The sequence below is a fragment of the Euleptes europaea genome, chromosome 4 (genome assembly GCF_029931775.1).
Source record: "Euleptes europaea isolate rEulEur1 chromosome 4, rEulEur1.hap1, whole genome shotgun sequence".
Classification (NCBI taxonomy): Eukaryota; Metazoa; Chordata; class Lepidosauria; order Squamata; family Sphaerodactylidae; genus Euleptes; species Euleptes europaea.
This window is the reverse complement of record NC_079315.1, coordinates 12,042,701-12,057,196: the sequence shown is the minus strand read 5'-3', so window position 1 is coordinate 12,057,196 and position 14,496 is coordinate 12,042,701. Positions and strand designations below refer to the sequence as shown.

The following is a 14,496-nucleotide window of genomic DNA, read 5'->3' as shown; positions in this document are numbered from 1 at the left end:
AAAGGGGCAGAGTCCTGTCACAAGCCCCTGGGCAGCTGAGGAGTTGGCTAGGGCCCCAGCAATCCCCCTCTCGTGGAGACCGCAAGCAGTAGGGTTGCCGGGCACCCCTTTGCCACTAGTAGGAGCTTCAGTGTGTGTGTGTGTGTGGGGGGGGATTCGCAGCATGCACACACAATAATGTCCCTTATGGGGAAAGCCCAGAAGTGATGGGCATGTCCCTCAAAAAACTCTAAGGAACCCATAAAGGTTTTGGAGGAATGTGCTAGAGCATCCCCATCAAACCTGTAAGTGATGGGGTACTCTAGCATATTCCTCCCAAAACTCTATGGTTTCCAGGTTTACCCTAGAGGGGACTTTATTGTGCCATGCACCACCATGCATGCTTATGGGGTTGTACCCCCCCCCCCTTTAGCTGGCCTGTTTTCCTCATCGGCCAGCTGAGGGGCCTTGGGCAGGCCTGTTAATCGGTGGGCAATTGCCCGCCATTAACAGGCATTTGGCAAATAGGGACTTTTAAGTCAACAATTTCCACAAGCATAGTACGTCCTCATTTGTGAAAGATGCAAAGATCATAATTAGCATCTATGTAAAATGTGCAGATATGACATATTAGAACAGGATATAGATTTAGTAATACTATCCTTTATAGGAAGATTTGCATCTTCACAGGGTAAACACTGGAAAACAGTTCCTGCCTCCCAGATGTTTCGGTGTCCTTAAACGGAGGGCCCCAGTGTTGTGCTGAGAGTTGTTGAAGGAAAGTGCAAGTTTCCCAGCAGAAGAAACTCTTTCAGTTTGTGCTTAGAGAGAGATGGCCACCTTGCTGTGGATAACTGGCTTTGCGTTTCTCATTATGGAAACCTTCACTGGAATGGTCGCAAATGGATTTATTGTCCTCATCAACTGCATCGACTGGTTCCGAAGCAGGAAACTGTCCTCGTCTGACCTGATCCTGACCTGTCTTGGCCTATTCAGACTCATGTCTCTGGCAACAGTCATGGTACACGAGACTATGCTTTCCTTGTTTCCGTTCATCTATATATTGCATCATGGATATTTAATGCTTGCCACGGTGTGGATCTTTACAAACACCATCACCCTTTGGTCTGCCACCTGGCTCGGTGTTTTGTACTTTGTAAAGATCGCCACCTTCTCCCACCCCGTGTTCCTCCAAGCGAAGCTACGATTCTCTGGACTGGTCCCATGGCTGCTTCTCGGCTCAGTGGTCTTCTCTGTTTTTACTACTATTATTGGTATTCCAGGATTGATCAGGGACCTCACCGCTGTTGATCCCTACAAGTTACATTTAACCAATAGCTGTGATTCAGAAACTGAAACGCCTCACGCTTCTGGGTACCTTTCCACTGCAATTATTGCTACACAGTTGATGCCTTCTGTGATATTTCTGTCATCCATGATCTTGTTAATAATCTCTCTGTGGAAGCACATAAGACATTTGCAACGCAGTGGAATTGGAGTCAGGGATCTCAACTCACAAGTTCACTTGAGTGCTATCAAAACTCTGGCTTCCTTTGCTATTTTGTTCCTGTCCAGTTTTGTAGCAGTCTTAGTACAAGCAATACTGATTTGGAAAAGCAATGATGATCGCTCTTGGGCATCTGTGTTTTTTCCGAATATCTGTGCTCTGTATCCCTCTGTTCATGCTGTTATCTTGATATTAATTAATCCCAAACTGAAACAGACATGGGTCAGGATGATACAACACTTAAAATGTCCGTTGAGGGAAAGACCTTCTTAAAGCCCACCAAAAGAACATTGGAAGAGGACATTCTCTTGAGGAGGAAGAAACCTGAAAAACCCTTCAGGCACAGCCCATTCAGAAGTCCTCTTGGTGTTTAAGCCACATTAAATTGTTCCCGTGAAGACAACCACCCAGTGGACTGAACTCTCGGATACTGCATTTTTAAACACCGCTGTGTAGTTTGAGCATCCTTCTCACTTTCAGATATCCTTCATTTCATCTCTGTTTCATATATTGCTGTGACTTGGCTAGTTTGTACACTTTGAATAAGAACCAAAAAAAGATGACAGTTTTAGCTGTGGTTGTTTCTGTGGTGCGTTCTAAACAAAACAAGAACTATAGTCCTGTAGCGTGAGACTTATTCCCTCACAACACTTAGAGAGATTTTGAACTGAGAATTCCCCTGCTTCGGAAATTATTGCAGCTTCACAGGCGTCTTTGTTTTATCATGCCAGATAAAGTTACTACCCCTTCTAACTTTTGTTAATACAATATAATCTTTTGGACCATGTCTTTTCTTATTCAAGCAACCATCAACTGACCAAAATGCCAGTTGAATCTTTTTATTTTTTATTAATGAGAGATTAGATTCTTTTTTATTAAGCAAGACATTATACAATAAACACATAAGATAATTGTGTGTGTGTGTGTGTGTTAAGTGCCATCAAATCATTTCCGACTCATGGCGACCCTATGAATCAATGTCCTCCAAAGTGTCCTATCCTTAACAGCCTTCCTCAGATCTTGCAAACTGAGGGCCCTGGCTTCCTTTAGTGAGTCAATCCATCTCTTGTTGGGTCTTCCTCTTTTCCTGCTGCCTTCAACTTTTCCTAGCATGATTGTCTTTTCCAGTGACTCTTGTCTTCTCATAATATGTCCAAAGTACGACAGCCTCAGTTTAGTCATTTTAGCTTCTAGGGTCAGTTCAGGCTTGATTTGATCTAAAACCCACTGATTTGTTTTTTTGGCGGTCCAGGGTATCTGTAGCACTTTCCTCCAACACCACATTTCAAAGGAATCTACTTTCTTCCTATCAGCTTTCTTCATTGTCCAGCTATCACACCCATACATAGTAATAGGGAATACGATGGGATAATTATACCTACCCAAAATACCTACCCAAAATTGAACTCTTATCATGTTCCCATTATTTTGTACGCGGATGACGCAGTGATGCTTTCCTATACCAGAGTAGGTATGAAGCAATCTTTGCTAGCTTTTGCATCTTACTGCTATATACCAAAACTAACATTCTAGTTTTCTCCAGATCATGGAAATGGGAGGTCTGGAGAATTGGTGATAAGGAAATTGAACAAGTTAAAACATTCAGATATTTGGGGATGCTTTTCTCTTATAACCTGAACTGGTCTACACATAGGGAACGCGCCCTTGTCTCAACTAAAAGCAAGCTTTCAGCTATTACCCAATTTTTCTATCAAAAAGGAAACCAATTTGTACCAGCGGCTATAAGAATCTTTCAGGCCACGATAAGTCCACACCTACTGTATGGCATCCCTGTGTGGATTCAAGCTTTTAACAAGGGGGTGGAATGGACAAATCTGATTTCTTTGTGGCACTTACTTGGTATTCCCAACTCAGTTGGTTACTTTACACGCTATGCGGAGTTAGATCTTCATCTTATTCAATCTAGAGCTTGGATTTCTACCATTAAGTTCTGGCTGTGATTACACTTTCGTGCTCCCTCAAATAGCCTTATAGGCAGTTTGGTCGCAGATCCTTATGTTTCCAAATGGTCCCAATTCATAGAAAGGAAAATCAACTCTTTTGGCATTGATATGTTGGCAAATTCTGGGGAAGCTCATATTCTTCGGATGATCACAGGGAGAATTTGGGGCGTGGAATTGCAGATAATAAATGCCAGAGCGAACAAGATCTGCTCACCTACCTTTTTTGGCCTCTCTTTTCCAAAAAGAACAATGGCTGAATACTTCTCCAAGCTGACCCATCCCTCCCAGCGCAGAGCCTTTATGTTAGCCAGATTAAACACATTCCCATCAGCCATAGTTTCTGGCAGATATCGGGGTATTCCCCGGAACAAAAGTCTTTGCAACTGCCAGTTGAAAGAACCAGAATCAGTAGAGCATATTCTTGTTTATTGCCCCCTGTATTATAAACAATGTCTAGAACTGATTAATCCTCACATTATGCCCTTTAAAAATCCAGCACATGAAGGCATCACATTTTTATTAGCGGACACAACACCTGTTGTTTCCAAACATGGGGCAGAATTTCTGACAATTGTTATTTAAAAAAAGAGGGTTAGGAAATAAATAGATAAAACCGAGTCAACTTATAGATACTGGGTACCAATAAATAAAAGGGTGCTGGTCTTAATTGTTGTTAGCTGTGGCTCTTATCTGTTGTCCGGAAGAATGTATTATTACAGCGTTTAAACTGAAGAGTTTTAATTTGATAGCCATGTTTTAGTTATATTGTTGTATGTGAGACCCTTCTGAGCGAGATGGAGTACACATATGCACTCTCGTTATTATTATCATGCCAATAAAGGTGACTGAAACTGAAACTGATTGTCTTTGGGGTTACTACCAGGTCCCTTTGACACCTGAAGCATCTGACAAGACTGCATTTGTTTGTCCTTTGGGACAATTCCATTTTACCTGTACCCCATTTGGATTCAGTGGAGCCAGAAAAACTTTCCAGAGACTGATGGATCGTGTTCTAGAAGGTTTGCTTTTTGCCTGTGCTTACCAAGACGACATCTTCATCATATCCTCTACCTGGGAAGAACATTTACAGCATTTCCGTATTGTTTTGCAGAAATTGAATGATGCAGGGCTTACTGTGAGAACACAGAAATGTCAATTAGGTTGTATTGAGGTTGCTTACCTTGGGCACTGGGTTGGGGTGGAAAGATGAAACCCTTAGAGGCTAAGGTGGCTAGCATAGTGGAGTGGCCTGTACCCACTACTAAGAAAGGAGTTCAGAGTTTCACCAGGCTGGTTAATTACTACAGACGATTAATCCCGAATTTCTCTGATTTAGCTGCACCTCTTACCTGTAAGAAAAAAGCACCTATTAAAGGGGTGTGGACACAAGAGTGTCAGCAAGCTTTTGACCAGATTAAGCAAAGGTTGGTGCAAGTGCCTGTACTTTTCATCTTCAGACAGATGCTTCTGAGGAAGGCCTGGGTGCAATTTTGGCTCAGAAAGATGAAAACCATGAGTTACATCCAATTGCTTAACTGAGCAGGAAACTCTTAGATAGAGAGAAGGCTTATCTGGTTCCAGAGAAGGAGGCCTTAGCGATTGTGTGGACAATTAACAAGCTTTGTCCATACTTAATTTGGGGGGGGGGATTTTACCTACAGACAGATCACAATCCCCTAGCTTTTCTGAATAAATGAAAGGAACAAATGCCAGAATTCTGAGAGGGGCTTTGAGTCTTTAAGATTTCCAGACTGACATCTCACACATTAAGGGAAAAGATAATGTGGTGGCAGGTTCACTTAGTCACAGTGGGGAATGAATTCCTGATTTCGGATGTGTTTTTCTCTTTCTCTGAATTATTGCATTGCTTATTAGTAAGTTTTCAGATGCTGCTATTTTACAACTTTTTACCTCATGTATGCATGTGAGCTGATCAGCATAGTAGCTTTGTAGGATTGCAATGTATTTGTGTGTGTTAGTGGAGTTATAACATTATAACATCAACATTGGCCAATGATTCTAACTCTTAGAAGGGGGCATGTCAAGACAGAAAAGCCAGAAGAATATGAACAGAGATGGCAACTATTCTACAAAGATATATGGTGAATTTAGGTTAAATATGTTAGAAGTAAAGGGTTTATAGACAAGATCATAGATATCAGTTAGAATAGATATAATGAGAAATGATATTATTATAGTATGAAATTTGTGAACTATTATAGACTAAATAAGTAAAAACTAGACATAAGATCAAAATTGATCTGACAGATAATAGAGACAAAAAGGAATAAGATAGAAGTAAAATAGGGACAAGAAGAAAGTAGAGGATCTGTCCGGGACGTTGTGACGGATAAGGGGTTAATCTGCAGCAAGAGCTGACAGACCAAAAGTGGACGGAGTCAGAGAGCTGACACCCTGAGCTCTGAGAGACAGAAAGGATTTGAAGCTTGGGACCCAGCCTGGATAGGAGGCTGTGAAGAGAGTCGAAGCTTGGGACCAGCCAGAGAGGGCTGTGTTAGATTGGAAGCTTGGTAGCAAGACTAAGCGGAAGCCAGACTGTGCTCGGTGAACCTCAGGTTCTGTGAAAGCCAAAGCTATTGACACACACAACCTGTGGTAGTGACAGGAGTGAGAATTGGGTTAGAAAAAAAAGGAGATATGGGCTTATGCTGGAAATGTGGAAAGGAAAGAGGAACATTTATGCATGCATGGTGGATATGTAAAAAAAAAAAGTTTTTGGAAAAAAGTTATTATAGAAACTAATAATTTGATTAATATGAAAGTAAAAAGAAAACCTGCATTTTGTTTATTGGGAATCCCACAAGAAAAAAATGGGCAGTAATGATAGGGTCATTTGTCAATATAGTTTTGCAGCTGCAAGAATTGTAATAGCTAAAGTTTGGAAGCAAGTGAATAAACCTTCAATTCGTGACTGGAAAGGGAAACTATGGATGTATATGAGGATGGCCAAATTAACAGAATTCCTACATGGAAAAGATATGGAAGAATTCAAAAAAACATGGGCAAAGGCCATCACATATTGCGACAAACTGGCAAAAATGGATTTTACTACTTTAGTTCGTGAGTTATAGAAACAAGATTATTTACTTTTATATTATTATTATTATTAACAACTTTTAAAACTGTTTAGACACTTCTGCGGAAGTCAGGTGAAGGGTCACATTTTAAGGTGGGTGGAGGGTCAAAAGGGTATTTTGGCTTTGTTGAACGTTATAACTTTGTATAATCATAATTGATACTCTTTTGTATTTTCTTTTTATTTATTTTTTGTTGTTTGTTATTATTGTATTTGTTTTGTTTTATATTATAAAAATTAAAAAAAATTATTAAAAAAAAAAGAATTGGGTTAGAGAGGGCCCATTCTCAAGTCACAGGGGGAATTAGTCTCTGAGGTAGAGCTATTCCGGTAGCAGGAAGGTGTGGAGGATTACAGCCACTAAGGTGGGGTAGTCAGAGAGAGCTAGGCTGGGGACAGAGACTGAGGCCATTTATTCATGGAAGGTTTTGCATTGGATTTGTCACTCTATAGATGCACATTTTCCCCATCTGAATTCTCAAAACTCTGCAAGGCGGCTTATGGTTGAGTTTTGAGAATATGGATGGGGGGAAAGTGCATCTAAAGAGTGGCAAATCCAATGCAAAACCTTCCATGAAGCTGAATGACAGAGACCGAGAGTCTGAAAGTCTGAATAATAGTTCTGAGGGACAGAACTAAACCAGAAACTGAGAACTGAAGGAACTCGAGTGAAGAAAACATCTAAGCTATTTCTCTGAAGTAATCTTGTGTGTAAAAATCTGACTTGAGTTTCCCCTCCAATTTCTGCCTTTTTCTTGTAAACCAATCTCTGTGAGTTCTCTTCAATAAACTTCCCTCTTTTGTCTGTTCAAGTTAAAAAGCCTCTCGTCTCCTGTTTCTCACTGAGGTAAATACTGGTGCGGGACGGGAGGAGAAGGAAAATAATCTCCTCACAAATATACTCAGGCCAACGCTTTTCCCTCAGCATATATGGCCGGGCGGAGTGAGTGGGATATTGAAGTGGTTGAAAGGGGGGGGGGTGTCGTAGACGTCAACCTTAAATGTTGTTAAATTTATCCCATCACCCTTCTTTCCCTTTTTTCCCTTCTGTACCCCAAATAAAATCAATTAAAAATATATATATATATATATATATTTTATATATATATATAAAAAAGACAGAAAAGCCATTTTGTTTCTTTGCCACCTCGCTGTTCTCCATTTTGTGGGAGTTTAGCACTTGGTAATTTCCCACAAGTTAGCTCCTTCTGGTCTCACAAACAACACCTGTAGCTTGTTACGCTAAGGGGCCGAGCTATCAAGGTCAGTAGCTCATACCATCCAAATTCGTTGAACCAGCACATCTGTGGGAAGATGGGAGGGGTGAGATCCCTCTTTCCCTCTGAGAAGATCATTCTAGCTTAGACCAGCTTGAACCATCTAGAGCACTGGTTCCCAACCAGGGGTCCATGGACCCCCAGGGGTCCGCGAGAACTAAATTAAGGTCCGCAAAACAAAGTTATAAACCCATAATAAATTAATATTTTCAATTAAAAGTTCTCTATTATAAATATATATATATTCAAATATTATTCTAAGTTTAATGTTTAACTAACAGTTATGATTAAAGTTTATTTTCAAATTCTCGGAATTTTTATTTTGAACCTTGGGGTCCCTGCACCGAACAAAAAAGTCCTAGTGGTCCCTGGTCAAAAAAAGGTTGGGAACCACTGATCTAGAGGCTTCTCCCAAAAGTCCACCTTGATTGGGAGCTGAGGGTCATCTCACCTGAGTTCATTTCCCCATTGTAAGCACTTGTGATCCTAAATCCAATAGCCACATCAAGAGACAAAGATCCAAAAGAGTTGGTTTATTGAAACAGGCATGCAGAGCTTAGAAACCAAAAGGCAGGAACGGAGGGGGATGGGGGTGCACTTGGCTATACGGAGAATACAGACATAGAATTACAGTCACATCGTGATTACAGAAGCGGTCTGGAAATATCAAGCTCCCACGGACCTCAGACCCTGGGAAGCGAAGCGAAGCAAAGCAGCTGGCAGCTGCACCAGAAAACAACCTCGAAGTCAAGGAGAAATGGGGTGTCTACAGACAGCCTGACACCCATACGTTTGGCTATGCTTTGCAGTAGGGTTGCACGGGAGATATGCCCGCAAAAAGCTGGCGTATCTTGTGAAAGACAAAAAGGGGGTTCTCGAGCCAAAACAGGTTAGGAGGCTGACTAACATTAGCCCCACCCCCTGGCCAGCGCCCCGGGAATGCCCCGGGAATGCCTCCTGGGGTGCTGGAACGCCTCCCGGCTCGCTGCTGCAGCCTGTGCCGGCGGCTGGAGGCCAGCGAGAGGCTGCTGCGAGGGCCAGGCCCAGCATTGCGGCGGCGGATGGCGGGGACCGGCGGCTGGGCCTGCACGTTGGCGCTGGGGCCACTCACGCCAACGTGCCCCATCTGGGCGCCGGTGGTGTGGGCCCCTGTGCTGGCGGAGGCCTTCATCAGCCTCCTAAGGCCTTTCGCTGCAGCCGCCAGCGCATTTGAGGAATGCACTGTAAATCTAGCTGCCTACATAATACTTACTAAGATGTTACATGATGAGCTGTATCTTAAAAGCTAAGAAGGTATTATCCAAAGCAACAAAGAGACATGCTGAAATCAAAGTGTAGAGGAAGCATAGCTACTGTAAAGCACAGCCAAACGTATGGGTGTCAGGCTGCCTGTAGACACCCCATTTCGCCTTGACTTCAAGGTTGTTTTATTTAATTAGGCTTCATTCAATCAGGCTTCATACAATCAAGTTTCATTTAATATACCCTTAGTAAGGTTTCTTTAAGATCTGTACAAGGAAGTAGAGGCTTCTGCCGTTCATGGTGATTCAAAACCTGTATCTTATTTAGGGCACATCCTGGAGTAGATTAGTCATTGGAGAACAACCTAGAAATTAATGCAGCCCGTTTGGGAGAGGTGAACTGGTTGGAATCGATTGAATTCCTTGGTGTTTCATGAATCCTTTGAAGAAAGGTATGTAGAAAAGTATCTAAGGGATGTTAGAAAGATAAATAAATAATTTGAGTGAAATCAAGATTGTGTATCAACTGAGGTTACCAATTGATTATGCTTTATGTACATCAGGCTGATGAAGCCACCTAGTGGTGGCAACGCATATTACTCCGGAAGAGCATTTCTTTGCTGCTCAGTTTTGTCTGACAAGTCTCCTTGAGTGTAATCCTTGTGGAATGACTGTCTGTGCCTAAGAAGGGGTGACCATGAGACTTAGAAGACAATATCCGCGGACCGAGGACTCTATCGGTCTATTCCGCTTAGGACTATATAGTAGCATGCTGAGTTCTATGAACCGCTAACATTGTAGTTTTGTCTATGTTTGGTTTGTTGTGGGGGATATTGATTGTATGTGATGGTAAACCGTCGACGCTTTTTGTATTGTGCATTTCGTATAATGACTATTATAGAAGTTGCATCCTTTGCAAGTGGCTAGTGAGTCTGGTTACTATTTTTTCTTGCCAACTATACAGTACAGGTGTGTATTTTTATAGCAACCTCCAGGTAATAGCAGATCTCCTGCTATTACAACTGATCTCCAGCCGATAGAGATCAGTTCACCTGGAGAAAATGGCCGCTTTGGCAATTGGACTCTATGGCACTGAAGTCCCTCCCCTCCCCAAACCCCACCCTCCTCAGGCTCCGCCCCCAAATCTCCCGCCGACGGCAAAGAGGGACCTGGCAACCCTACCCTTCGGTGATCCCTTCCCATATGTCTTTCCCTGGGTGTCACAAACACTCCTTCATAGAGCAGACACACATTTATTTACTTCATTCATTTCCTGTATTCATATCCCAACTTTCTCCCCAATAGGGATACAAAGTGGCTTACATCGTTCTTATGTTCTTATGTTTACTAGGCAGACTTTGTTTGCGGGGTGGTTTGCCAGTGCCTTCCCCAGTCATCTTCCCTTTACCCCAGCAAGCTGGGTCCTCATTTTACCACCTTGGAAGGATGGAAGGCTGAGTCAACCTTGAGCCGGCTGCCTGAAACCAACTTCCGTCGGGATTGAACTCAGGTCGTGAGCAGAGCTTGGACTGCAGTACTGCAGCTTACCACTCTGTGCCACGGGGCACTCCAGGGGTATCTGTTAGGGTTCTAAAATGAGAGAAGACAGCCACAAAGTGTTGACTTTGCTCTCCCCTTTGCATGTTAGTGCAAAGTGCTTGCCCAGTATTGCTAGGTGCCCTTTCTGAGCTTTTCCCACCACCAATGTTCCTCCCCGCTCATTCTAAGCCCGCACGGCAGGGAGCTCTCTGACAGAGTCCTGTGCCACTCATCCTACTTCGTGAGTTGTGCAGTATCCTTGCTGGGGGCTTTGTAAGGCCGGGGGGTGCAACTGGGTGCTGGGGAGGGAACTTGGCTGCCGCAGAGGAGGAAGAAGATTGGTCGTGCCCGTAGTTGGCATCCTGAGCTGCTTCAGGCCTCATGGGGGTGGCCACAAGAGTGGGGCACTTGATTTTGTAATACCATATTTTTTGTTGGCTAACTTTCTTCCTCTGACAGGGGGCGTTCCCAGGCCGAAAGGGCTCAGAGAGCCAACTAACTCTAGTCATGGCCCCAGAACGGCCCACAGCCACTCTGGCACAGGGGCCTCTGCCTCAATTGCATAGACGGGCAGCAGCTGTGGGGACCAAGAGTGGAGGAACGGTGCTGGGAGCTTGCACTGGAGTAAGTGAGCCTTGTACTGGCGTATCTCGGAGAAATGTCAGTGTAAATATCAGTCAGCTTCCTGAGCGCATTCCCCCCTTAGGATTGCACTGTTAATCAATCAATAGAAAGGCTTTCCATAAATATAATAACTAATAATTGACTTTAAATAGTGATTTGCAAGTCAACAAATCCCACAAGCATAGTACGTCCTCATTTGTGACGACAGATGCAAAGAACATAATTAGCATCTATGGAAAATGTGCAAATAGGACATCTTAGAACAGGATACAGCTTTAGTAATACCATCCTTTCTAGGAAGATTTGCATCTTCACAGGGTAAACGCTGAAAAACAGTTCCTGCCTCCCAGATATTTTGGCGTCCTTCAACCGAGGGCCCCAGTGTTGTGCTGTGGGTTGTCGGTGGAAAGTGCGAGTTTCCCAGCAGAAGAAACCATTTTGTTCTGTGCTTACAAAGATGGCCACTTTGTTGTCAATAATTGGCTTTGCATTTCTCATTATGGAAACCCTCACTGGAATGGTAGCAAATGGATTTATTGTCCTCATCAACTGCATCGACTGGTTCCGAAGGAGGAAACAGTCCCCGACTGACCTGATCCTGACCTGTCTTGGCTTCTCCAGACTCCTGTGGCAAGCAACACTAATGCTGCATATGACCAGGGTTTCCTTTTTTCAGCACATCTATATACTGCAACGTGGACACTTACGATTAATGATTGCCATCATGTGGCTCTTTACAAACGCCATCAACCTTTGGTTTGCCGCCTGGCTCAGCGTTTTGTACTTTGTAAAGATTGCCACCTTCTCCCACTCCGTGTTCCTACGAGCGAAGCTGCGATTCTCTGGATTGGTCCCATGGCTGCTTCTCAGCTCAGTGGTCTTCTCTGCTTTTATGACTATTATAGATACTGCAGAAACAAGTAGTCAGTTTACCGTTGTTGATCGCTACAAATTACTTTTAACTAATAGCTGTGATTCAGAAACTGAAACGCCTCTCTCCTCTAGTCACTTTGGCATTACGGTTATTGCTACAAATTTCATGCCTTCTGTGATATTCCTGTCATCCATGATCTTGTTAATAATCTCTCTGTGGAAGCACATAAGACATTTGCAACGCAGTGGAATCAGAGTCAGGGATCTCAGCACGCAAGTTCATTTGAGCGCCATCAAAGCTCTGGCTTCCTTTGCTATTTTGTACCTGTCCAGTTTTGTGGCACTCACTTTACAATCAACGCTGGCTTGGAAAAGCAATGATCCCTCTCGGAGATTATCTGTGTTATTTCACAATGTGAGCGCTCTGTATCCCTCTGTGCATGCCATTATCCTGATATTAATTAACCCCAAACTGAAACAGGCATGGGTCAAGATGATACAACGCTTAAAATGTCCATTGAGGGAAAGACCTTCTTAAAGCCTACCAAAAGAACTCAGGAAGAGGACATTCTCTTGAGGAGGAAGAAACCTGAAAAACCCTTCAGGCACAGCCCATTCAGAAGTCCTCTTGGTGTTCAATCCACATTAAATTGGTTCTGTGAAGACCACCTCCCAGTGGATTGAACTCTTGGATCCTGCATTTTTAAATCACTGTTTCTTATTCACTATTATTTCGCAGTTGAATATCAGTGACTGCTATGTAGTTAAGTTTGAGCATCCTTCTCACTTTCAAATAACCTTCTTCATTTCATCTCTGTTTCATATATTGCTGTGACTTGGCTAGTTTGTACCCTTTGAATGAGAACAAAAAAAATGATAATGACTGTTTTAGCTGTGGTTTTTTCTGTGGTACGTTCTAAACAAAATAAGAACTATAGTCCTGTAGCGTGAGACTTATTCCCTCGCAACAGTTAGGTCATTTATGCAGGGGAAGTTTGTGCTTGGTTTGCTGCACAGTTTTCTGTTCCGAATTCTCAAACATCATATGCATAAGGGCTTCCCCCCAAAAAAAAAATTCAGGAGTACCTTGTGATTAATTAGGCATCCCCAGTCAATCATGCAGCTTCTGAATCATAGAATCATAGAGTTGGAAGGGACCGCCAGGGTCATCTAGTCCAACCCCCTGCCCAATGCAGGAAACTCACAACTACCTCTCCCACACACACCCAGTGCCCAGAAGATGGCCAAGATGCCCCCCCTTCCGATGAACTGCCCAAGTTCATAGAATCAGCATTGCTGACAGATGGCCATCTAGCCTCTGCTTATAAAGCCTTGTTGCAGTTTACTTGGAGGGGGCGGGTCAGCTCTTAAAGGGACTGCCTGTTCTTTTGCTGGGTATTCCTCCCCACCTTTCTTCAACTGCTCCCTACCGGGAGCCACCTTGCGATCTTTGCAGCCTCTCTCTCTGACAACCTTTGCAGCCCCTCTCTTCCGGCACATTTCATGATGGTTTAACTCTCTCGTTTGTGCTTTGCTTTGAGGGAAGGGGTTAGATGGGAGGGACAGACACTTGGGAGGGAGAAGCCAAAATGGGCATGGAGAGAGAAACCCAAAGTTAGAGATATGCATGGAAAAGGCGGGGATTTGCATTGCTCTTGCCTTGAAGCAGTATTCAAATTCATCATAAAACAGCATCCTAGAATTGTGTAGGAAGAACGAGGCGAGAGCGAAGTGACTTCTAAAGGTTGGTAAAATCATGAATAATGCAAAGGAAGCCTCAAAGCAGTCCAGCAGGGAAAGCAAGCTAAATACCCCTGCATAAATGGCCTTAGAGAGATTTTGAACTGAGAATTCCCCCAGGAGCTCAGCTTCTGAAACAATTGCAATTGAAACACATCCATCTTTGTTTTATCATGCCAGATAGTTACTACCCCTTCTAACTGTTGTTAATACAATATAATCTTTTGGACGGTGAGTCCTGTTTTCCCTCTTATTCGAGCAACCAGGAATAGACCAAAACACCAGTTGAATCTTTTTATCTTTTATTAATTAAAGAAGAGACTCTTTTTATTAAGCAAGACATTATACAATAAAGACATAAGATAATTATATGTACACAAAATGTTAATATGCAGGCTATTATAATTAGATTTCCTAACATTATTAATACATATCAAAATTGATTATAATATTTAAAACAAATCAGGTTTCAGCCTCATGTCTATCGCTTTTAGGCATTATCAAATAAGCTCAAAGATCCCATCGTCTTGCCAATATCAGTGATTCTTCAACCTCTGCATTCTGAGACTTCAGTTCAAAGAAATCCAATTTGCTTTTCACAACCATTTAGAGATAAAATTATCTATCTGATCATTCTCTAAAGTTGATTCTCACA

General features: G+C 42.8%; 2 protein-coding genes across 2 annotated transcripts; both read left to right on the top strand.

Annotated features, from left to right (window-relative positions):
- The first annotated feature begins 811 nt into the window (after window positions 1-811).
- Window positions 812-11,232, top strand: LOC130476494 (taste receptor type 2 member 7-like). The gene is made up of 3 exons (XM_056848439.1): window positions 812-1,570; window positions 8,819-8,963; window positions 11,171-11,232. The coding sequence occupies exons 1-3, from the start codon at window positions 812-814 to the stop codon at window positions 11,230-11,232; spliced, it is 966 nt and encodes a 321-aa protein (XP_056704417.1).
- Window positions 11,233-11,685: 453 nt separating this feature from the next.
- Window positions 11,686-12,639, top strand: LOC130476493 (taste receptor type 2 member 7-like). The gene has a single exon (XM_056848438.1). The coding sequence runs from the start codon at window positions 11,686-11,688 to the stop codon at window positions 12,637-12,639; it is 954 nt and encodes a 317-aa protein (XP_056704416.1).
- The last annotated feature ends 1,857 nt before the right edge of the window (window positions 12,640-14,496 follow it).